Raw genomic sequence first — 25,128 nt, 5'->3', positions numbered from 1 at the left:
CAATTAAAGACGTAATCAAACAGACGATGAACACTATTAACAGCAATTATTATATGATGCAATCAAACTTATAGAAAAATTTGGTAGTTCTGTATGTTGTGTCAGGGCAGTCAACAGTGAGCGCAAGCTACATTAAAGTGATTATTACATTTTGAATATGGATATTTTTCTTACAAAAACGCATCGATTCGCTACAGAAGGCCTTTGTTCACCCCCCGGAGCCGTGTGAGACACTTTTTTTTATGGATGGGCACATTTTAATTAAGTGCTTTTGGACTGATGCATGCAACACCCGCTGAGTGCCATTAAACAGCTTGAAAGATCAAAGACAATTTTTAATATAACTCCGACTGGATTCGTCTGAAAGAAGAAAGTCATATACACCTAGGATGACTTGAGGGTGAGTAATTTATGGGCTAATTTTCATTTTTGGGTGAACTAACCCTTTAAGCTTTGAACAACTTGCACTGCACTAGAAGCACATTTGCAGTTGTGTAACATTGCTTCTCCGTCCTGAACTCTTCAGGTGATGCTGGAACAGATGCAAGGTCTGATGCACCTTGAACTCTCCGGCTGCAATGATTTCACAGAAGCCGGCATGTGGTCCAGCCTGAATGCACGGCTTACCTCTCTCAGTGTCAGCGACTGCATCAACGTGGCAGATGACGCCATCGCCGCCATTTCTCAGCTTCTTCCCAACCTATCGGAGCTCAGCCTGCAGGCCTATCACGTGACCGACACGGCCATGGCCTACTTCACCGCCAAGCAAGGCTACACCACCCACACGCTGCGTCTGAACTCCTGCTGGGAGATCACCAACCATGGCGTAGTTAACATGGTGCACAGCCTGCCAAACCTCACCTCCCTCAGCCTGTCAGGCTGCTCGAAGATCACAGACGATGGCGTGGAATTGGTTGCCGAGAATCTGAGGAAGCTCCGGAGTCTGGATCTGTCCTGGTGCCCCCGCATCACTGACATGGCCCTGGAGTATATCGCCTGTGACCTTCACAAGCTGGAAGAGCTGGTTCTGGACCGGTGAGTGTGCTGAGTTTACAGTACGGAATGTAAAGTAAATCTTGCTGATATTTCCTCTTACAGAGCCTCATTGGGACTAAATGTTGTGATCAAATGTAATAATGTAATAAACCAATATATCAGTTCACTAGCTGATATTTGGGTTTTGAAAGTAATATATATATATAAAACACGCTGATTCATTTAGGAACAAAACAACCCTTTCAGGAATCAAACTATGTTGCTGCCTTTGCAACTAAACAGCAAAAATAGATAAAGTAGCTGCCAATATTGTGTCTAAAATGTAAGTTACTCAATATAAACGTCTTGTTTATTGAACTGTTGTATAACAACATTCGCAGTCATGCTGTATGGGTGTGGGTCATTTTAGAATGCTAGTTCCTATCACTATTTGCCGTTGTTATTAGAATTTGTTTTTACACAAATAGAAGAATAAGCTAGACCAACACAAACTGATGTGTTTCTACAGTTTTTTGCCTGTTCGATAAGAAAAGAGATAGTGAGCCATTCTGACAAGTGTTTTCATTGTAACATTATGGTTAAAAGTGTTTATTGATATAAAATGCCCACTTACGGTTTTAAGGAACCACGACAGAACAGTTAAATAATATTTAAAATACTTGTTCTATAACAATGTCCATTTAAAACAAAAATAGGAAAAAGAGTCAGACTTACAAATAACAGAGGAAGACAGGACAGATATATGTGTTATACATGCAAAAACTACAAACTCAAGATCTTGGAGAGAGTTTGGATGGAAAAATGTAATAAGGTTCTTCATAACTCCTAAACTGTCAGCACTACGTACAGGTACAGAAAGGCTGGGCTCTTGTTGGAGACAATGTGGAACCTCAATGGCTAATCACTTTCGCATTTTTTGGGCCTGTCCAAAAATACAAGCTTACTGGTACGAAATAGCAGATGAAATTAAAAAGATAATTAGAGAAAAGTTTGACTATTCATTCATTATATTATACCTAGGGAAAATACCAAAAACTATCCCAGTCAATGATAGATACTTAACACAAATACTTTTAGCAAGTAGCAGGAAAGCCATAACTTGTAAATGGTTGCAGGTTGATCCTCCAGCAAGGGCCCAATGGATAAGAATTGTAAATGAGATATACTGTATGGAGAGACTCACATTTAGTTTAAGACTTAATTTAGAAAAAATTTATAAGTATTGGGAAAATGGGAAAAAAATGGATATATGCCATTGCAGATAATGTGTGATACTGTGCAGCAAAAATGTATTGTGATTTGATGTTGTAACTCCTATGATAACCGCTCTGTTTCTTGTTTTCAATTTAAAAAAAAGTAAAAAAAAAAAAAAATGTCCATTGAGTGAGTGCTATGATACAGTGATGCTATCTGATGGTTATAATACCATGATATTTTGATACATTATGGAAAGAATGATTATCACAATCATATTGTGTGCCTATAGATGGCAAAGTCCGGAAGTAAAATGACTGTTCTTTATATGTCTGTATTCAGGTGTGTGCGGATCACAGATACAGGCCTGGGTTACTTATCTACCATGTCAACTCTGAGAAGTCTCTACCTGCGCTGGTGCTGTCAGGTAAGTGTCTGTGCAACTGTCTCAGTCAGCTTAATGGGATAGTCTTATTATGATAATAAAGTTATGGGTATATATAAGTTATCAGTTAACTATTTTATTAATCACAATTAGGTTAACATTTATATATTAGATAATTTATAGCATGTCACATCACCAAAACTGCTTGAAATTTCATGTCAGCTCCCCCGTGTGGTTTTAGGTGCAAGACTTTGGGTTACAGCATCTATATGGCATGAGGAGTCTTCGTCTTCTCTCTCTAGCAGGTAAAAACACTCTGAAAGTGCCGATACTGCAGGATGCACTGATAAAGTCCTGATAAAGTACTATAATGAAATAACACTGTATGTTTGGAAATAGATTGTTTCTATGAATACCTGAGCTTAATCATGTTATGGAAGAAAGCTCAGTTAATCCCTCAAAAATTACATTTGCAGATCAGAAATATCTGCCTGTTCTATCAGTAGCTGTGCATAAGGATGTTCTATTCCAATGTTTCCTGATTTTTTCCCACATAGCTTCATTCAAAGGGCTCAAGTACCCCTTCATCCAGACCAAGCAATTTATTTTTAACTAATATTAAAGTCACTGTCATATAACACGATAAACTTCACTTTTAAACAACAAACTTAATTTCTGTGGTTGAAAACACTTCCTCTCAAACTGAAACATATCTGTTAGTTGAACTTCATTTAGCTTGATACATAGTGCACTTACTAACACTATACATGGCATCCACACAATTTCATGGGATTGATTTTGTTTTATTTCCTTAAGAAGTAAATAAATGCTTTAAGCTATTAGTTGAAAAAAATATTTCTATACATTTATCTTTATCTTTTGACAGCAATATATGTTTCATAGTTTCATTTATATAGGTTTAACAAAGCAAAACTGAAATCTTTCTGTTTGGGAATCATCATCTGTGATGTAAAAAGTGGTGTTTTAGTAACACAGCATTATAAACAGGAAGTGAGCAGCTGAGTGGAGGTGGCTGTTAGCATTTGTATTTGACCAGCTCTTATTTCCTCTGTCTCAGGGTGCCCTCTGCTGACCACTACTGGCCTGTCAGGCCTGATCCAACTGCAGGACCTAGAGGAGCTGGAACTGACCAACTGCCCTGGTGCCACAGCCGAACTCTTCAAATACTACTCCCAGCATCTGCCGCGCTGTATGGTCATCGAGTAGAGCAAAGAGTTTCATGGGCACTAGCACCCACCACATCACCAAAACCTCCTCCTACAGACTGATGATAAACCCCTCTTCATCCTGGACCCACAGGAAGAATCAACGAGAGAAACTGAATGGAAGTTTGTTTTTGTTTTTTTTTCTGGAGGGGTGAATAGGTATCATTGACATGGAAGATAAAAAGGGAAATCTGAAAGAAAAGGTCGGAACGGGCCTGGACTGACGAGCGAGAGGGATCATGTACAAAGCGCAGTGGGTCAGAGGCTAGATCTTTCATTAAATAACATAAAACATAGGAATCAGCCCCCACACATGCATGAAACATGTTCCTCCACTGAACTGTGAGACTAGCTTCCATGTCTCAGCTCAGTTAATCCCTCAAAAACAGATAATGCTGTCAGAGTAAAATATATTGCTTTGGAACAGATAGATAAACTTTCCTTTTAGTTAATGAACACATAAACACGGTGTGATAAAGTCTAATTCAAAATTACATTTGCAGATTAGAAATATCTGCCTGTTCTAACAGTAGCTGTGCATAAGGATTTTCTATTCTAGTGTTTTTTCCCCCCACATGGCTTCATACAAAGGGCTCAAGTACCCCTTCATCCAGACCAAGCATGTTCCTTTTAAATAATTATAGTCAATGTCATATAACATAATGAGCTTCACTTTTAAACTACAAACTTTACATTTCTGTGGTTGAAAACACTTCCTCTCATTGTTGTCACACAGCATTATAAACAGGAAGTGAGCTGTTGAGTGGAGGTGGCTGCTATCGTTTGTATTTGACCAGCTCTCATTTACTCTGTCTCAGGGTGCCCTCTGCTGACCACTACTGGCCTATCAGGCCTCATCCAACTGCAGGACCTAGAGGAGCTGGAACTGACCAACTGCCCTGGTGCCACAGCCGAACTCTTCAAATACTACTCCCAGCATCTGCCGCGCTGTATGGTCATCGAGTAGAGCAAAGAGTTTCATGGGCACTAGCACCCACCACATCACCAAAACCTCCTCCTACAGACTGATGATAAACCCCTCTTCATCCTGGACCCACAGGAAGAATCAACGAGAGAAACTGAATGGAAGTTTGTTTTTGTTTTTTTTTCTGGAGGGGTGAATAGGTATCATTGACATGGAAGATAAAAAGGGAAATCTGAAAGAAAAGGTCGGAACGGGCCTGGACTGACGAGCGAGAGGGAAAATGTACAAAGCGCAGTGGGTCAGAGGCTAGATCTTTCATTAAATAACATGACACATAGGAATCAGCCCCCACACATACATAAAACATGTTCCTCCACTGAACTGTGAGACTAGCTTCCATGTCTCATCCAAAACTGTTTATCTTGAAGTGACAAAGGTGTGCGCTGCCTGTTTGAGCTGTCTCTCATATCCAGGGAACGGTAGAGAGGAACCGACATGTTTAAGGGAAAGAACGAGGTTAAGGAGCCACTGCAACAGGGTCTCTTCGCTTTTGTCCAGCAGCATCTGGGTTTCTCGCTCCCCTCAGTGGTGCTGCCGCTCCATCTCTGTGTCTTATCAAGGGAAAAAATCAAGAACTTTAGAGATGAACAGCTACGTAGATTTTCACATCAATGCTACTTGCTTTTTGTCATGCAATTCTCTTTTTGTCTTTTCTTTTTTAAATATTATTTTTTTAAGTATTATTTTTGATGATAAGGATTACTGTGAAACATGGTATGAGTTCGAGGTTTCGGACTCTTTGAATAAGACGGAAATCCAGGTATGGTGAAGGTACAGTATTGAGGTACTGTCCTTTGAAAGGAACCAGCATAATCAGAAGTCAGGAGGTAATTTTTTCCCAGCAGATTGCTCTTTTAAAGACATTTTCTGATATTTTGAGTTGGGGAGAGCGGGGTGGATCGGAACTGCTCATACATTTTAATATAGTTCAGAGGGACTGTGGTTTGTACAAAAGATAGCTTGGCTTTTTCATCTGCCTGTTTTATTTTAATTCCATTTTGATGTCAATTTGGCTTATGTGCAGGTTTCCATATTAATCCTGATTCAAATGAAGATGAGATCTGCGAGTGATCCCATAATGCAGCTGGGCCACGTGACAGCCTTTCACAGACTGAAACTGCACGTCATTGCTTACTTGTCACCAGGCCAAACCATTACAGCAGCGGACAGCATGGCAGTTTCTTACAGTACTGGCGCAGTGTCTCTTTCAGCCCGAGTGCTTTTAAATACATCTGATGAATACGGTTTACAGTGATTTGCATCAAATGCAGAGGCAGGCCAGTGTAATTAAAGTGATCACAAACATCCCACACAAGCTTATTACAGTAGTCTCTCTTCATCTAGCAGTTTTGCTTTCCCATTAAGCAAGACCCACATGTCTGGTTTTAGATTAGTAGCACCTCTTTTTATTTTCAGGTGCTGATTTTTTCACCCTCACAATTGTGCTCATCTGTGGTGCCTACCTCATTGTATCACTGGGTATGTAGAATACAGGCCCGCAGGGGAATTCGTGGAAACCAGTCATTTGTTCTTTTCCAACCCACTCCATAGCCCATACCAAACCCCGCATTTGTTCACTCAGGAGATTAATGTACTGCTCAGATCATCTCAGATGGGTCTGCTGTGATGTTGATGACCTTAATGTTCACCTACTCTCAAACTCAACACATGCAAAGTGGCAGAATAAATGGCATGGTGCACAATTTTGGAGTCTTAGATTGGCGAATAATTTATTTAAAAGCAACCTCTTAAGTTCTAACTAGTGAAATATGTTTACCTCCGAATATTATAATCAGCTGTGGACAGATATGGTAGCAGTGCATGGAATTTGCCACTTTTTTTCTTCAGGAAATCGTACAGAAATGTACTAGTGAACTTTGAAATTTCAGGCATGCTGTCCCACTCAAACCACTAGTTTGGCTGGTTAGCACCCCTGCTGGTACATGCCTGAACTACATCATCTGGATGCAAAAAGCATATTTCTCAATTGATGGCCATTCAAAATTAGCAACATATTTTGACTTAATAACTATCTTTTAAAAACAACGGTTCCTAGAGCGATTGCATAGAAGAACCATATTCAGTTTTCCAAAGAATGTTGCAATGAATAGTTCTAACCATTTTGCCAATAAGGAACTTTTAATTTGTGTACAGTTGAGATGAATGAGAATTCTAATTGATTGCTCGCTTTCTCCAATTATTATAAACATCTTTGATTCAAACATGAAGCTAATCTTACTCCAAAAAAGTGTAGAACGAAACAGATGGAAACTATGTCGGGATAATCCCAACATCACTGTCTTTAAAGTGGACACTACCCTATCCCACCCTAAATTCTCTAGGCTTTAACGATAACCGATTATATCTACTAAAAGACACATTAGCATAAACATTAGCACTCACCTCAGAAAGTCGATCTCTCTTCTTGTATATAGTGACCTGTTTAATGGGGGGTCACAGCTAATCAGGGTTAGCAGCTGCTGCTTATCCAGGCGAGATCCCCTGAGACTTTTAATCTTACTACCTTGTGTGACTTTATCTTTTGAATCATTGAAGTTGTTACGTATTTATTTGCTTTCACTTATCATTGGTAGTGGGTTCATTTATTGACACAATGCACATATTTATTTATTACATTTACGAGGATTGTACGAGGTTTATTTAGAAGTAGAACGTGTTTTTTGATGGGGTACCTGAGGAGACAAGAACTACTATGGAAATTGGAGTTGAGTTTTTTTTCAGATGAACTGACCCTTTTTTAAAACCATGGTTTCGCCAGTTAGAATAACTGCAGTCTCTGAGGCACGTTTTTTCTTTGGCAGGCAGACTGTTGACACTCAGCTGACAGAAGGGCAGTAACTTGTTGACGGAGGCCTTGACAGTGAGTTGACTTACCCTCCTGCTGCCCATTTTCTTGTGTTTGATGACTAATCTAGTTCACTTTTGTTTTCGGTTGTAAAATGGATGTAAGTTGTTGAGAGATGCTGTCATAAAGTCTAGTAATAGTGAATCGGCATTGTGTCCAGGATTGTATGTTAAATATTCTGCACCAGTTCATATGCCTAAACTCAAATTGTAGCTATGTTTGGTTCCTTTGAGGTATCCTGATACCTGTTAGGAGACATATTGCAGTATTTACACAAACTCGATCGTCTTTTAAAGAATGCAACAGGTTTTATTCAATAGCAAAGATCTGAAGGAAATCCCATCAAAGCGCTTTTCATTTCCTGTGTCTCCATAATAGAAACAGAACCATCTGAGATGAATGAAATAAAGAGAGATTATTAATATATCGCTAAGGCATCGCATAGTATTTGAGGACAACTGTATGAAACTGTCAGAGATATTGTATTAATCTTGTATAAATACTATCGTTTTCACTTCCAAACCGAGCCTTTTCCCTCTTTGTATAGAATGAGAGTTTATGAGTGTGGGAATTTTTTCACGTAAAAGAACCCTAAATATAAATATAATAACTCATGCACTAACCCCACTGTAATCTGTAAATATATATCAATATGTCAAGGTCATCTGTCAGAAAGTTTCAACTGTTTTTGAGGCTGCCTGGCTCTAAGCGTGCACGTCCATAACGCTTTAAGCGAAACGAGTCAGCAGAGAAACCTGGTCAAGAAAAGAGGCAAGATATGCAAAAAGGTTCATGTCTTTTAGCGATGAATAACATCAGCAATCGATAGTATAAAAGACTTAAGCTTGTTTCACTTTGTACATTGAGCTAATATCAAAGACATGTTAATATGGGCTAAATGCAAGAATGAAATACTGGTACTACTGTGTGAATTTCGCTTTCTTACCAGACAAATCTGGCTGGCAGATATGGAGTTGTTTTGTCTGATTTACACTGTAAAATTAAACCATTTTCAAGGCCAGTTTCCATGAATAGTGCTCCTCTATGCTTGCTCTCTGAAGGAGTTTTACTAGCTTACCACATCCAGAGTGTGTTGGCAGTTTCTGTTCACCCTCCAGCTTGCTTTTAACTCTAATGTCTGGTGCTTTTAATTGTTAAGCGAATAGAATGAATCCTCTGTTCCTCTAACTCTTCCCAACTAACATATGTCAGGATTGTTTCTTTTACAAAATTTGAGAACGACATGATTCAACAACAGAAAACAGCTCTTTTGTTGACTCTTTGTATGTACTTGTACATGTAATACTAAACCAATATTAGTAATGCTTTTGACATTCATACAGGGTCCGTAACAACGACTTTTATTCTGGTGCAAACACTTTGTTTGGGCGACTGTGGTTCAACAGCCTAATGAGCAATGTTAGATATCTGCCTCACTGATTATCTCAAATGTTTCTCTCATTTCTTTGGTATTTTATTTCTCTGGTGTGACATGGGCATGTCACAGTTCTCAGTTCTTTAGGGTACATCTCTTTCTGTAAATACTGTTGTAGTGGTTCATTTAAAATGAAAGAGAAAAATAGACAAAAGTTTTATGAACTCAATCTCATGGCTGCAGTGCCTTGTCAGACAAGCGTTGTTGTTTTCAGTTGGTTGGTTCCAGTCTGCTCCGTTTTAGTAAAAGTTGTACAAAATAAGTACCATATTTGCGTCATTAATTTTCTCTGACATTCAATTGTTAAAGGCGCAGTTCACCCCAAAATGTATTTAATGATCAAACTGTATGACTTGCTTCTGTGGAACAACATATAAGGGTGATAAGGTGAATAAATTACTGATTTTCAATTTTTGGGTGAACTATTCCATCAGAAGAAGAAAATGGATCAAAGGTGAAGCGACTGTTGAGGTATGATTAAGGTTTTAAATGCAGAAAGACACCTGTCTAACTGTCAGTCCTCAGTAAAGAGTTTAGGAGTTTAGTCACGTTCTAAAATAATGAGAGATTCCATTTTTTAAATCATTGTACATATAACTATCACATAAACATGAACATGCACTACTGTTCAAAGGTTTGGAATCGGTAAGTTTTTTTTTTTTGTAAGAAATTAATGTTATTCAGCAAGGATTCATTAAATTGACCCATTGTGACGGTAAAGACATTTATAATGACTTACATTTATAATGTTACAAAATATTTATTTTTCTTGACCTTTTTTGAACTTTCTATTCATTAAAGAATAATAAAAAACACTTCCAGACTTCATTATGCAGCACAACCATTTCCAACTAATAATAAAACTTATTAACTAATAATAATAAGTTCCAAATCAGCATATCGGAATGATTTCTGAAAGATAATATGACACTTAAGACTGGTGTTATGGCTTCTAAAAATTCAGCATTGCCATTTCAGAAAAAAGTTTAAATATATTAAAACAAACCAGATATTTCAAATTTTAATTAGTTTTTGACTGCTTTTGAAAAAATTAATGCAGGGCGGTCCTTGGCTGACACGGGGCCCGGTGCGAGGTAGGGAGCGGGGCCCCCCTCGGTCTGTTTGTGATCGCGTTCCGGGTGGGGGGAGGGGTGTGGGTCCCCCTCAAGCGCGGGGCCCAGTGCGACCGCACCAGTTGCACCACCCTAAGGATGGCCCTGAATGAATGCATCCTTGGTGAGCCTAAGACACTTCTTATCAAAATAAAAATCTTACTGACCCCAAAATTTTGAACGGTAGCGTATAATATTACGTCAGTCTCCAGTGAAACTAATAGCATTGATCAGTGGCTCCACATAAATATTGAACGGTGGCAATTTTTTAATCATAAATCAATGGTGTTTACATGTATAGTAATATTAGTAACAAGGACATCATGATGATGCCGCTAATACATGTTGAGTAAAAAATGTGATGCTGTGATAGAAAATAAGAACACATTATGGTTATGTACAATAGCTTTGATAAGCTACAGGGCAAGATGGACTCTTGACGTCCAGTGGAGAGAAGTAAACAGCACAATGTGTACCTTTAAACGGCAAGTTGACTAGGTTAGTGAAAGAAAAACATCCCTACATATAACTGTAAACTTGACCTGTTACTGTTCGGCAAACATCAGTAAGAATCGACTTTCTCTTGTTCCTTTATCCATCTCTGCATTAGAAATGATCAATAGTATTACATTTCATTCCAGACCTTTAAGGTCAGAGGTTATATTTGAAATATTTCCCGTTATATCAACATATTTGCTATCATCACAGCAGCCATTTATGGATAGCAGTAAGAAACTCTAAGAAAATACCTTGAGCTTCAAAGCAGCTATGGTAACAAAAATATTTGTCTAAACTTTTTTTTTTAATCTCTTCTTTTACAAAAGTACAGGGAAAGATCATATTTTGCTGTAAAAAAAAAAAAAACTAAAATAATTACTTATGAAAATAAAAGATCAAAAGAAGCATGTCACATTGCTGGTTCAGTGTAAATAGGGATTATGGGATTTTCTCATCCAGTGAGGTGTCAGGCGTGCAGGAACACACACACACATTTTCCAACATGCCAACCCTCTGTGCCATTCATTTGGCAGAAAACAGATCAAAGATATCAAGAGAGAGAAAAATAGAGGGAAACTTTTTCTTAGCCAAAACCTGGTTCAATTCTACCCATAATCCATCCCAGATCCCTACCCACAATATAGATTCATTTCAAAAATAGACTCATATATGACGTTTACATGCCTAAGTGGAAATGTCTTTAGTCAAACGGGTCGATTTTCCATCGGTGGCAATCTAGAAGTGAAATGTTCATCTCTCCCATTCTGACGGGGTGAAGGATGGGCACACGCTCCTTCCCTTTCAAAGGTGACTCTCTGCATCGCTCTTCTCTAGGGTACCGTTCTCCAGGGTCAAAGGTGAGAGCGCCAGTCCATTGGCATTGCTCTCGTTAAGTCTTTTCACCCTGTAGGTCTCATAGTGAATGTTGTGAGTGACGTCCTTCAAATCTTGCAGGTGGGACCTTGAAAGTAGAGCGCAGTAGAGCATAGTATTAATTTTGATCCCACAATAACATACCCTAAGGGAAATATGCACAGTGTAAAATAAAAGTCATTCTCTTATACAGAACTGAATTGTTTTCTGACTACATCAGCTTTTTATGATCCCTTTGTGTGATTCGGTTGGTGTTTCCTGGTGTAATTTCATCTCCGCTTCAGCGGGAGGCCGATCAAAAAGTGTGAAAGGCGATTCAAAAACGTGGAGCATTATAACGGTCATCATTTGTTTCCCATTTCAGTAGGGAATCACTCTCATACCATCTTTCAACGGGCCGCCATCCAAGAGTTACCGTGAGAGGGCTTTGTGACCTGGCCTCACCCGATTAGACTCCGTAATTAACCTGTCCTTTACTGAGCTCACAGGAAAGGATGTACTCTTGCCTTTCTCAGCTGTCCCTTCCCTGAGCTGTTCAGCCCCACTACTCATATATCCACTTTACAAAGCTGATAACCATTTCAGCTGGTTTAAGCTAAAAAGCAAAGCTTTGTGACCAGAGCAGTTAGTTTTAACTGCATGAAACTCTGACATCTGTTGACAAATCCATTGTTTAATTTTTTTTTTAATTAAAAATTTTATTCTTTGATAACTTGGACCAACCATAAAAGGGATCAAATAAAAATTCTGTAAAAGTCAACTAAAAAAGAAAAAAAAAGAGAAAAAAGAAAAGAAGAAAGATAATAAATTAAAATTAGATAAAATTTCAGTTTATCCAGTATGCTTTTATTAGAAGATTTTTGTTTGTTCCAGGTAGGATTGGTTCTAAATTATGATATGAAATCATTATATATGACCTGGACCACAAAACCAGTCATAAGGGTCAATTTTGTTATTATAGGACAATATTTGGCCGAGATACAAATATTTGAAAATCTGAAATCTGAGAGTGCAAAAAAAAAAAATCAAAATATTGAGAAAGTTGACCAAATGAAGTCCTTAGCAATGCATAATACTAATCAAAAATTAAGTTTTGATATATTTATGGTTGTAAATGTACAAAATATATTAATGGAACATGATCTTTACTTAATATCCTAATGATTTTTGGCATAACAGAAAAATCGATAATTTTGACCCATACAATGTATTGTTGGATATTGCTACAAATATACCCATGCTACTTATGACTGGTTTTCTGGTCCAGGGTCAGATATGATTATGATATAAATTCAATTAGCATTCCTTTGGTATTTCTTTGGTTATGAGATGAGATGAGAATGTCTAAAAACATTAGTTGAGCCAGAAATTGACATGTTGGGCAATAGCACCAGTTTTGTACTCTTGAGGAAGTCAGCCTTCTTTACCTATAGTTGTCCACCTAAAGTTGATTTTTTGATTCTAAACTATTATGGGATGCCATTGATTTTGCCATTTGGACCATATTGTAAAAACAGAAAGTTCAAGAGGAGCATGTTCTTCTGCATCGTCTAAACCTGACAACCAGAATGAAAGGGTTATTAATGGCTGCTCCCATTTTACCTAAATAGCAAGGTCATATGCCGTATGCTAATGTCATTCTGTTATGATATTTAAAGACTTGCAAGTAAAAAAATATGACTTACCTGATAAGAAGATCTCTCAAGTGTGCAAACTCGCAATGCGCAACATTTTCGACTGAAATAAACAAAATACAAAGGCATGTTCATGAATTCATCCAAGGCTTCACTGTACTTTCTACACACACCACTTGATGGCAGTGTTGACTAACCTAAATCACAGACAATCTTGCTTTGTGAAGCCTGTCAGCCATCATTACACAATTAGATTTGACAATTGTTACAGTTACCCTGCTGAACAAACCAGCATGGGTTCCATGGAGGTCAACTAACAATCTTTCTGCCAAAACTAGTTAAGAAGTCTGGCGGAGACACCAGCATCCAAAACACAATAAATTACTGGTGACCAGCAAATCATAGAAGACGATGTCTTTAGACTCTCACCTTCGATGATCCCCCACTTAGTTTTTCTTCCCAAGACTTTGTTCCCATTCACCTGGTGCTCCTTATCTGTTCCCACCACAGCAAAGGGGATGTTTTCCTAAAAGAAACATTCACCATACCTCAAAATTTAATTAAGTACAAAAGTATAAATCCACTTAAAGCAACTAAAGGAACTGTTCACCCAAAAATGAAAATTTGCGGATAATGTACTCACCCTCAGGCCATCCAAGATGTGGATGAGTTTGTTTCTTCATCAGAACAGATTATGAGATATTGAGCATTGCTCATCAATGGATCCTCTGCAGTGAATGGGTGCCATCAGAATGAGAGTCCAAACAGCTGATAAAACAACACAATAATCCACAAGTAATCCACGTGAATCCAGTTCATCAGTTAACATCTTGTGAAGTGAAAAGCTGCATGTTTGTAACAAAGAAATTCATCAAGACATTTTTAACTTAAAGCAATTGCTTCCGGCTGGAGTCCTCTATCCATAATATTTATTTCTCCAGTGAAAACCTCTTATTGTCTGAATCAGGAGTGAAATATGCATATATCAAGCTCTGCTTACAAGCAAAAACAGTCCAAAACAGTTCTAAACAAATATGTCGGTTTTGATGTGAGAGGACAACAGGGGATGGACTTTTTCAAGGCTTAATGATGGATTTGTTTCGCTTCACAAGACATTAATTGATGGACTGGAGTTGTGTGGATTATTGTGATGTTTTTATCAGCCGTTTGGACTCTCATTCTGACGGCACCCATTCACTGCAGAGGATCCATTTGTGAGCAAATGATGTAATGCTAAATTTCTCCAAATCTGTTCAGATGAAGAGACAAACTCATCTACATCTTGGATGGCCTGAAGATGAGTACATTTTCAGCAAATTTTCAACCCCAAAAATGATACCTCTGTCATAATTTTGTTACTAAACCCTTCAACAGGAATTATCATTTTAGGGTGAACTAACCATTTAAATCAACACAGCACAGCAATAAATTCTTAAAGTAGAGTCTTCATACCCTAATCTTATCATTGAGTATCCGGTCTTCAGCGTCCTCGTCATATTCTTTCTGTGGATACACTCTGATCCCGTTGGCCTGCAGGTCCTGTCTTATCTGCAGAGAGAAGCTTCCTGTTAGATGGATTTACAATGATTTTTACAACCTACCGCACACACACACAAAAAACGCACAATCACCCCGGGGGTGAAATATGACAGCAGCTTCTCTCCCTCCAGCTCTTCGCACTGTATTTTACTAGTCTCAATCTCAACCCTCATGCATTCTTGCACTCAGAGGCCACAGTAAAGTTCACCAGGAAATTCAGTTTTTTTCCTCCTCACAGCCAGAGTTTCGGGCCCGAGGTGCAAAGCATTAGACATTAATGCCTTTGCTGCCATGTGTTCGTGTGGGGGAGGATTTTGGAGTGCGGTTGTTGTACATGGATATGATATCAGCGATTGATATCTTGAGCACAGTGTGACGTCCGCCCCCGCACGGCGCTCTGCTCGGGCTATTGAGCAGTGAGAGACAGCTCTGGATAATGGGCTGAAATGACAGAGTACATCATTAGGAGTGTTGTTTGGTGTATATTGATAGGAGACACTGTGTGTGGGGGCCGTTCTGGCCCTGCGGTCCGTGCCGTCGGAGTTGTCCAAAAGCGCTCTGTGGGGAGAACTGATGGCAAGTGGCACGGGCCGAAGTAGTAGCTATACATCAGTCAGGGGAGAGACCGTCTCCCGACGGAGACGTTGCAGACACTGCTTGTAACCTTAGTGTGGCCTATTCATTTTTCCAACCTAGAGCGAGCAACCGCATGCCAATATTCAAGTGCAATGATTCTCTCTCGCTCCATTCAGCCAAGGTTTTTCAATCCATCTCACTTTTTTTAATCCACACAGCTGAACAGTGAATTTTGAAAATTCCAGCATTTACAGCAGCAGGTCATCCATATTCATGACCTCAATTATGTGAAGGGCTGAATATTTACGTGTGGGTGGGAAATATAGAGGGGTGAATCCGATTGTGCCTGCATATCATAAAATGTGAGTGAAGTTCTGTACGCAGGTGTTGATGAGGGACAGCTCACCCTCTGTTTGAACTCTAGCCGCTCCTCCAGAGTAAGTGTGTCTGCCTTGGCGATCACAGGGACAATGCTCACTATCTTCCCCAGTCTCCTCATAAACTCTACATCTATAGGCCGTAACCTGTAGAAGAGCAGGATGGATCATTACTAAGGGCCATTTTACACCCTTTTTGACTTATTCTCTAAATATAAGTAAAAATGGGGTTCACGGCATATAGATAATTTGCTCTTGATAAAAGCGACTTCTAAATGAATATATGAAAATAAAAAAAAATCTAGATCATGTGAAGCTAAAATATCATTACATGAAGTAAAATAATGTTACATACACCTCTATTCAAAAGTCTGGGGTCAGTAAGTGTTTTTTTTTTTTTTTGTAAATAATACTTTTATTCAGAAAGGATACATTAAACTGATCAAAAGTGACATTTATAATGTTACTAGAAATTTCTTTGAACTTTCTATTCATAAAATAATCCTGAAAAAAATGTATCATGGTTTCCCCAAAAATATTAAGCAGCACAACTGATTAATATTGATAATAATAAAAACTGTTTCTTGAGCAGCAAATCATCATATCAGAATGATTTCTGAAAGATCATGTGACACTGACGACTGGAGTAATGATGCTGAAAATTCAGCTTTGCCATCACAGGAATAAATTACATTTTAAAACATATTAAAATAGAAAATAGTTATTTTAAATTGTAATGATATTACTGTTTTTACTGTATTTTTTGATCAAATAAATGCAACCCTGGTGAGCATAAGAGACTTCTTCAAAAACTTGATTACTTGACAAAAGAATCTTTCCGACCCCAAACTTCTGAATGGTAGTGAATATTTAAATGAAACATTAAATATTAAAATTTAGAATGATTTAAAAATTATATCCATATGTTAAGGTCCACTGCATTAAAAAAAACAGCAATTATCTCACAGCTGTCAGACTGTTTTCATTAAGATGGTGAATATGTTTTGATGCCAAAAGAATGATTTTTCACAAACTCTCACTAGGTTAGTGGGTTAAAATCTCCAAATTAAGACCCCTGAAATTTTCAAATGAAGCCATGTCATACAAATATGACAGACAGCATTTTAACATATGGCTTGGTTTGAACCACTGATATGTGCAGGAAGCTGACACACACCAGTGTCCAGTGGCTGGCAGGAAGTAGACACAACCGTGAACGCGGCTGTCAGGGATTATTTTCTTCCTGTTGACATTCAGCTCCTCCTTCAGGTATTTTTCATACTGTTCATTGACATATTGTACAATGGGCTCCCAGCTGAGAAAAAAAAAGACACAGGGAAGGATTAACATCACAATTAACAACATATACTTAAGTTAATATAGAAGTCAGACAAAGTGGAAGAAACGTAGTATTTCTTTAAAATAAACATTCTGAAGACCATTAAGGCATGATTTTAGTGTCAAATAAATAATTACTTTAACAGCAAAGCCTATGCCAAAATGCTCTCTAATTACTAAAGAATTTATCTCACACAGTTGTAGAGCTCTCTTGATAGCTATAGTGGGGTCCAAAAGCCTGAGCTAGTGAAAATGGTATTATCAACATAATTTAAATAAAAAGTTGAATCAGCATGAATTTCAGGGTGTCTTTTGGATTTGGTTCTGTGTAAAACCTGATAATCATGTTCTCCAGCATGATTTTATAATGACCCAAAGAGCATCCTGTGCTTCAGTGGAAGCAAGAACATATCACAAATGACAGCCACAAATATACTTTTAAGTTATTTTGACTAGCGACCTAGAAATAGTAAAGTATCTTAATTTTTATTTTATTTTTAAATGATACATAATTCTAAAACTGTGTTTATTTCCAAGATTAAATTAGATTTTGAATACCACATTTTAATTGTGGTCTCAAACTTTCGGACAGTATGAATTAATCTGATAAGCTTTAAAATGTTGCTCTCACCAGTTCTCATTGTTGATTTGGTCTCCAAATCCAGGGGTGTCAGTTACTGTAAGCTTCATCTTCACCCCTTTCTCCTCAATGACTAGAAAATAACAAGACAAAAGAGTTAGAGAGTAAAAGAGTGGAGGGAAGAAGGCTGAAATAAAAAAAAAATCAAGATGGATCCACAGCAGACTGAATGAAGAGTAAGTTGACAAGGATTTCACCTTCTTTTTCCCGAAACATCAGTTCTTAGGGACTATCAGTTAAAATCGTACACTGAAGACCCTGAGCTTTTCATTTAACCTGATATAATGCTGCAAGAATGCAAATCAGCTAGCAAAAAAAAAATGTCTGTGCAAGCAGGGACCCCTACTGTATCCCTGGCATTGGTTGATTGACATTTGTTGTTAACTCACCACATTAATCCTTCTGGATGAGGCAATCAAAGAAAATATGACGAGATTGTAACAAGGAAAAATTAAACTGTCAGTCAACACTCCAGTTTATGAGTTTCAAAGTGCTATAACCCTATCTGATGATGATCGATTTTTTGTTCGCAGTGGGCCATTAGCAAAAGAGAGTGCCGGTTTTTTGATTGGTGGGCCAATGATTGAAAACCCCGTCATGATCAGCTAATGGAAACACATATGCTTCTCTTTGTGTGACTCAGCGACAAAGCAGGGCTTAGTTTTTCCAATATTCACCCACATGGAGGGAGTACAGCTGAATGGTGGCATTGAGCGGCCCGCCACTTAATTTTCTGCACTGTGTAGTCTTTGAGAAAAGGGGGGGATTGTGTAACACTCATTTCCCCTGGTGGTCAGTTTACAGGCCAGCTTTTTTTTTCACGGGCTGTGAGGGCCAGTATAGTTGACACAATGTTTACAGTATGTTTACATGGCGTTTTAAATCATGGCGGGTGAGGGCGTTTTCGTACACGTTTGGCCAATCAATGTTTACCTACGTCACGATTAGTACCAGTTGTGCTGGTTAGACCCTGCTCCGGAGTAGGAGCTAATTTGGTTCTCGAAAAAGGCAGTCCGGTACTAAAATCTTGCTCAGTTCCGGCGGTGCGAAAACGCCAAAAAGTGGGTAGTTCCACAATTAGTTCTAGTACTATGAAAAGGTTCCCGCGGTGCGAAAGGCCCTTTTATTTTCTACAGGCCTGCACTTTGGAAAGATAAAACTGCTGGGGAAGCAAGGGACAACAAGACATCTGCTAGACGAACTGTCTCAAATCAGAGAGTGCAGAGGCAATTTAGTAGTTTAGCAGTAAAACAAGGAGTAGTTTTGTCATTTTGATAGAGAATACAAGAACAGGTCTGTTGTTCCAACCTTTTTAAAGTATTTGCAGAAGGTTATATTTACACTGATGAATACTGAAATGATCTCTAATGAAGAAGAAAAAGGTTGCTAGGAAACAAAAAGGCACCATTAATTACAATCTAGACAGAACTTTTTCTTAGCTAAAGAAGAAAATTGATTTGCTGGGAGGACTGGTGGTATCAGTTATGTTTCAGCTCAATTTTTTTTAGATGAGACAATTGTTACATATGTATAGACAACCATTCAAAAATGTGGGTACTGAAGTTCTGTTTAAAGAAATGAATAGTTTTAATCAACTATTTCAAACCAATGCTGTTCTTTTGAACTTTCTATTTATCAAAGAATCCTTAAAAATGAATCACAATTTCCATGTAAACAAACAAACAAATAACTGTTTTCAACACTGACAATAATAAGCAATGCACCAAATCAATATACCGAAGTAATGGTTACTGAAAATTCAGCTTTGCATCACAGGAATAAATTACAATTCAAAATATATTAAAATAGAAAACAGTTATTTTAAATTGTAATAATATTTCACAATATTACTCTTTTTGCTGAATTTGTGATCAAATATACAGCCTTGGTGAGCATAAGACTTCTTTCAAAAACATACAAAAATCTTACCAACCCCAAACCTTTGAATGGCAGTTTATATGATAATGTAAATTAAAAGATTTTAATGTAAAGAGTTTAATGGTACAGAACATTTTTCCCCATCAGTAATCGTACAGATAGTAATAAATTCTCACACGAGGGCTAATGCAATCAAAATAGTAAAACAAAGTAAATATTTGCATCATGTGTTGAGCTCTACGGACTCGCTTTTCTGAAGGCTAACATAAAAAAAAATCAAAAGGAACAGGACAATCTCATTCACTGTAATGTTTACGTTGTGCTACGCTGAGAAGTCAGTGAGGGGTGTCTCCTGAACCATGGGGATATCTCTGGAAGTCACAAGTTGAACAGTCTTATCGTCAAACTTCTTTTGTTAAGAAACAGCACACCCAGCTTCTCCCATTCTTTTACTCTCATCCACCCTCTCTTCCATTCTGCACGTCAAACATTTATAAATTATTGGGCCATAAGTTTTGAGAGGTCTGTGAGCAATGAGGTTTGGCTATGGTAGGAAAGAGATACAACAGATGCTGCTACAACTGGATAGAAACCTCTTTCCAGTTGCAATGACACAGCTATGCTAAAAACACTTGTTCTTGATCTTACACAGAAAAATTCCCAAAGCTCCTAAGATTTTGCACAAAGAAATATACTGAGACAGCAGAATTACAGAACTACAGGAAATGACAGTTTTGAACCTAAATACAGACTTCAATAATTTGACCTTTGGCTAATTGAAGTGAAAGCTGCAAAGAAGCAAAGCTGTTGCAAGAGTGTGACACAGGTTAACATTTACATATCTAAAACCTGTCAAGGGGAAGTTGGAAACAGAAGAGAGATCAACAAGCAGATCTAGGTCTAAAAATTTCCCTGAAAGCAAAATCAAATGACTCATTTTAAAACCAGTAGGCAGCAAACTAAAGGAATAAGGAGAGAGGTTTAGCATAGTGGCTACGAAACCTGCACATGGCTGTAGCAACAATTAACACCATAGCTTCAGCGCTAGCTCTCCGTAGGGTTTTGTAATTGGATATTTCTGTGCCCATATCCAGACTGGGGGTAAAGTTCAGCGGTCTTCATACATTTCTGCTGTCAAGTAGGAACCATGGCAATTAACATAGCAGGCTACGCTAATGACCCAGCCCAGCAAAGGCCTTTGCACAGCAATTGACTGATACTTAAAGCTACAAGCGGAGGCATGCTTATCCGGTGTCTCACAACATCCTACATCTGAGATGCAAATTGTAGGTCATTCTATTGGACAGATTTGTGATTTAGATTAGATAACTACATTAAAACTAGATAACATGGGTAACTCCAAAAACTTCTGACCCAGATGAAAATAGCAGGGGTAATTATATAACAGTGCAATAGCATATACATTTTTTTTAGTTAGTCTAATTTTTGCAGTACTACAGGCCTTTGCACCCCAGAGAAAGGCAGCATGATTTCTTTACTTGTCCAACTGAGTTATTTCTGAATATAAGAGACAGAGGACCACTATCAAATTTTGTGTTTGTTAGACCCTTGTCAGACAGTCTAAAGTGAGAAATGAAGATGGATAGCTGGGTGTGCGACTACACTAACTACTGAGGGCAAGCACACACACACACACACACACACACACACAAACAATACTTTAATTTAAAGGACTAGTGAAGTTGGCTACGGCATCTGCCTTTCACGCCTCTCTCCAACGAAGCATGATGGTGCCGCCAGAAGCAAAATGGAGATTCATTGCTTTCTCATTGCCGTATGCGGGATGTTTGAAAGTACGTGCATTTCTCTGCGTAATATACAGTTCAGCTTTCTCTGCTCAGTATAAAATGGAGCAGCACCCTTGTATAGCTGCAAACATGGTCTTGGAGAATTTTTAATTGATCTGTTTTTATTGTACACTTCCATTCTGCACGTCAAACATTTATAAATTATTGGGCCATAAGTTTTGAGAGGTCTGTGAGCAATGAGGTTTGGCTATGGTAGGAAAGAGATACAACAGATGCTGCTACAACTGGATAGAAACCTCTTTCCAGTTGCAATGACACAGCTATGCTAAAAACACTTGTTCTTGATCTTACACAGAAAAATTCCCAAAGCTCCTAAGATTTTGCACAAAGAAATATACTGAGACAGCAGAATTACAGAACTACAGGAAATGACAGTTTTGAACCTAAATACAGACTTCAATAATTTGACCTTTGGCTAATTGAAGTGAAAGCTGCAAAGAAGCAAAGCTGTTGCAAGAGTGTGACACAGGTTAACATTTACATATCTAAAACCTGTCAAGGGGAAGTTGGAAACAGAAGAGAGATCAACAAGCAGATCTAGGTCTAAAAATTTCCCTGAAAGCAAAATCAAATGACTCATTTTAAAACCAGTAGGCAGCAAACTAAAGGAATAAGGAGAGAGGTTTAGCATAGTGGCTACGAAACCTGCACATGGCTGTAGCAACAATTAACACCATAGCTTCAGCGCTAGCTCTCCGTAGGGTTTTGTAATTGGATATTTCTGTGCCCATATCCAGACTGGGGGTAAAGTTCAGCGGTCTTCATACATTTCTGCTGTCAAGTAGGAACCATGGCAATTAACATAGCAGGCTACGCTAATGACCCAGCCCAGCAAAGGCCTTTGCACAGCAATTGACTGATACTTAAAGCTACAAGCGGAGGCATGCTTATCCGGTGTCTCACAACATCCTACATCTGAGATGCAAATTGTAGGTCATTCTATTGGACAGATTTGTGATTTAGATTAGATAACTACATTAAAACTAGATAACATGGGTAACTCCAAAAACTTCTGACCCAGATGAAAATAGCAGGGGTAATTATATAACAGTGCAATAGCATATACATTTTTTTTAGTTAGTCTAATTTTTGCAGTACTACAGGCCTTTGCACCCCAGAGAAAGGCAGCATGATTTCTTTACTTGTCCAACTGAGTTATTTCTGAATATAAGAGACAGAGGACCACTATCAAATTTTGTGTTTGTTAGACCCTTGTCAGACAGTCTAAAGTGAGAAATGAAGATGGATAGCTGGGTGTGCGACTACACTAACTACTGAGGGCAAGCACACACACACACACACACACACACACACTCAAACAATACTTTAATTTAAAGGACTAGTGAAGTTGGCTACGGCATCTGCCTTTCACGCCTCTCTCCAACGAAGCATGATGGTGCCGCCAGAAGCAAAATGGAGATTCATTGCTTTCTCATTGCCGTATGCGGGATGTTTGAAAGTACGTGCATTTCTCTGCGTAATATACAGTTCAGCTTTCTCTGCTCAGTATAAAATGGAGCAGCACCCTTGTATAGCTGCAAACATGGTCTTGGAGAATTTTTAATTGATCTGTTTTTATTGTACATGATAATTTCCCCTATTTTTACATTGTTCACACATACATTCAAATGGAGTATATTTTGAAAGGCTATGCTGTATGCTAATCGTTCACGTCAAAATTGAAGTATACCTTTGGGCTTAATGCTCACTTATAGTTAATCTTTAAAAACACAAAAAAATAAAGTTGCGATGAAATGGATGTAACGACTAATCATTTCTACTGTATTGTGATGTATTTTCTAGTGTATCGGAAAAATGTATGGTGGAGATTTGGTTCCATGCTTGCAAGGCTGACTGACTAAATGATTGGAGAGAGAAGTCTGTCATTTCCACTGGAAGATCCAGTTATGACATTTCCATGCTTACTTTAATACCAGTGTTAATTGTAGCTAAATCTTTAGCTAATCTCAAAATGAAAATCCATTTCCATGCTGTAAATTATAATGTTATAATGCCTAAAATTGCTATTTTTAAATTTAAATTGTAAACAATTCATTTAAATTTAAGTGTTTTATGTTCACCAAATGGTATTGAAATGAAACCAATACTATGGTTATCAATACAAGTCCCAAAATGTAATCACAATGTGTTGACAATTTTATTTAGACATTTTTCTTTCAGGAAAAAAAATCAAGTATAGTATCCTCAAGTATGTCAAGAAAATCAGTGAAACAATCCATAGTTTACCTCAAAAGCAAAGTAACAAAGGTACATCCAAACAATCTTTGCTTCATTGCCAAAACAAGCCTAAATGAAACTTAATTCTACACATCTTCACAAAAACACACCTTCCTGTTTGGATAGAAGAACCCAAGCCTCTATTGATTGTTAATCTGAGTCCGGAGGAAGTATGCAAGACAGAGATGGCACACTGCTCAATCAACCAATTAATTCACTCAGCTGAGCTCGCGTCACTAAAGCCAGACGCCGTGTATAAGTGGTGGTCTCCATTAGAGCAACAGTCATCTCCTAACCAGTGGGATAAAATACGTCCCCTGCGCATTCTTCCTCTGTCATTCTCTCTGAAAGAGAGCTCATAATGACAGCTGTGGCCCGATCTCAACAGTTGAAGTTGTGTGATTGATCTCTCCTAATCTGTCCCCCTTGCAGGCTTTTTAATTTCTTTTTCCTTTCAGAGCACATGCTTTGATCACTCTGGTCCTTTTCCAAGTCAAACCCTACACAACACTGAGCAGCCTCCAGTTTGTCCAGTCTAAATGTCATTCTTCTTTAATCCTTCCATGCTTTCAGAAATCACTCAGGCCAACACTCTGTAGCACGTCATCTTATTGATGTGAAACAACATGTGCTAACCAGGTGTAATGTGTTGCGTTTCTAGCCGGTCTACACTGAAAATAAAAATGATTCCAAATGCACAAATGAGCGGGATTTTATAATACCATAAATAGTGTGAGAAGTGTGTCCAAAAAAAACAAAATGTAAAAAGCACAGCGAGGCATAGTGCACTAACAGTACACTTCCTCAACTACAAAATAAGTGTGGATATTTTATGTACTCAACAGATTTCCCTCTGTAGCAGAAGAGGGGAGGCTAAACATGCTAAAGCTATCAGACTGGTTTGAAGCATAATATCCGATAAATAAAAAAAAAAACAGCAAATGCTAATAAAACCTGTTAGGTATTGTACTTCTCTTCGCATGGTGCAATCAATTCTTGCCGGAAGGAAAAAATTACTTATTTTTATGTTTACAATAGAACGTCTCTAGGTTACGTATGTAAGCATGGTTCCGCGAGGGAACGAGATGCTGCGTCGAGGTCGCTTTGGGAACGCCTCTGCGTGACCGCGTTCTGAAGCACGTGTCAAATCAGCCCAATGGAGTAGCGAGACGTCACGAGCGGGGTGACGTAAGCACCAGAAAGTATAAAAGCGCATCCGGCAGAGCGCAAACCAGCTTCGATGAAGTAGCGCCTGCAGGGATGCCGGGAGTATGGCAAAGAGACGCAGCGTCTCGTTCCCTCGGGGAACCATGGTTACATACGTAACCTAGAGACGTTCCCCTTCAGGAACTCGAGCTGCGTCGAGGTCACTTTGGGAACGAGAATACCCACTGCGCCATACTACCAAGTCCCTGCCTGTGTGTGTATCTTGCGAGCACATCACGAAGAGAGAACTTGGGAACCTGGGGTAGATGCCAGGTCTAGGTTGTAAAAGCGGACAAAAGTGTG

At 38.4% G+C, this 25,128-nt stretch overlaps 2 protein-coding genes across 3 annotated transcripts in view; one reads left to right on the top strand and one right to left on the bottom strand.

Moving 5' to 3' along the window:
- LOC107685932 (F-box/LRR-repeat protein 16-like) overlaps nt 1–4,152 on the top strand; it is a 22,612-nt gene extending 18,460 nt beyond the window's left edge. For both annotated transcript variants that reach the window (XM_016482697.1, XM_016482696.1), the window contains exons 4-7: nt 527–1,035; nt 2,533–2,617; nt 2,817–2,880; nt 3,654–4,152. In XM_016482697.1, the coding sequence (XP_016338183.1) occupies nt 527–1,035; nt 2,533–2,617; nt 2,817–2,880; nt 3,654–3,802 (807 nt within the window). In that variant the 3' untranslated portion in view covers nt 3,803–4,152. The remainder of the gene's footprint in view (nt 1–526; nt 1,036–2,532; nt 2,618–2,816; nt 2,881–3,653) is intronic.
- Nucleotides 4,153–10,395: 6,243 nt separating this feature from the next.
- Nucleotides 10,396–25,128, bottom strand: part of LOC107685931 (septin-9-like) — a 69,629-nt gene continuing 54,896 nt past the window's right edge. The window contains exons 6-12 of the mRNA XM_016482695.1: nt 17,666–17,747; nt 16,874–17,011; nt 15,726–15,843; nt 14,657–14,752; nt 13,634–13,730; nt 13,256–13,307; nt 10,396–11,658 (exon numbers count right to left, since the gene is read on the bottom strand). Coding sequence (XP_016338181.1) covers nt 11,499–11,658; nt 13,256–13,307; nt 13,634–13,730; nt 14,657–14,752; nt 15,726–15,843; nt 16,874–17,011; nt 17,666–17,747 — 743 coding nt within the window. The 3' untranslated portion in view covers nt 10,396–11,498. The remainder of the gene's footprint in view (nt 11,659–13,255; nt 13,308–13,633; nt 13,731–14,656; nt 14,753–15,725; nt 15,844–16,873; nt 17,012–17,665; nt 17,748–25,128) is intronic.

Source organism: Sinocyclocheilus anshuiensis, unplaced genomic scaffold (genome assembly GCF_001515605.1).
Source record: "Sinocyclocheilus anshuiensis isolate Anshui unplaced genomic scaffold, SAMN03320099.WGS_v1.1 scaffold701, whole genome shotgun sequence".
Taxonomy (NCBI): domain Eukaryota; kingdom Metazoa; phylum Chordata; class Actinopteri; order Cypriniformes; family Cyprinidae; genus Sinocyclocheilus; species Sinocyclocheilus anshuiensis.
This window is presented reverse-complemented; position numbering and strand designations above follow the sequence as displayed.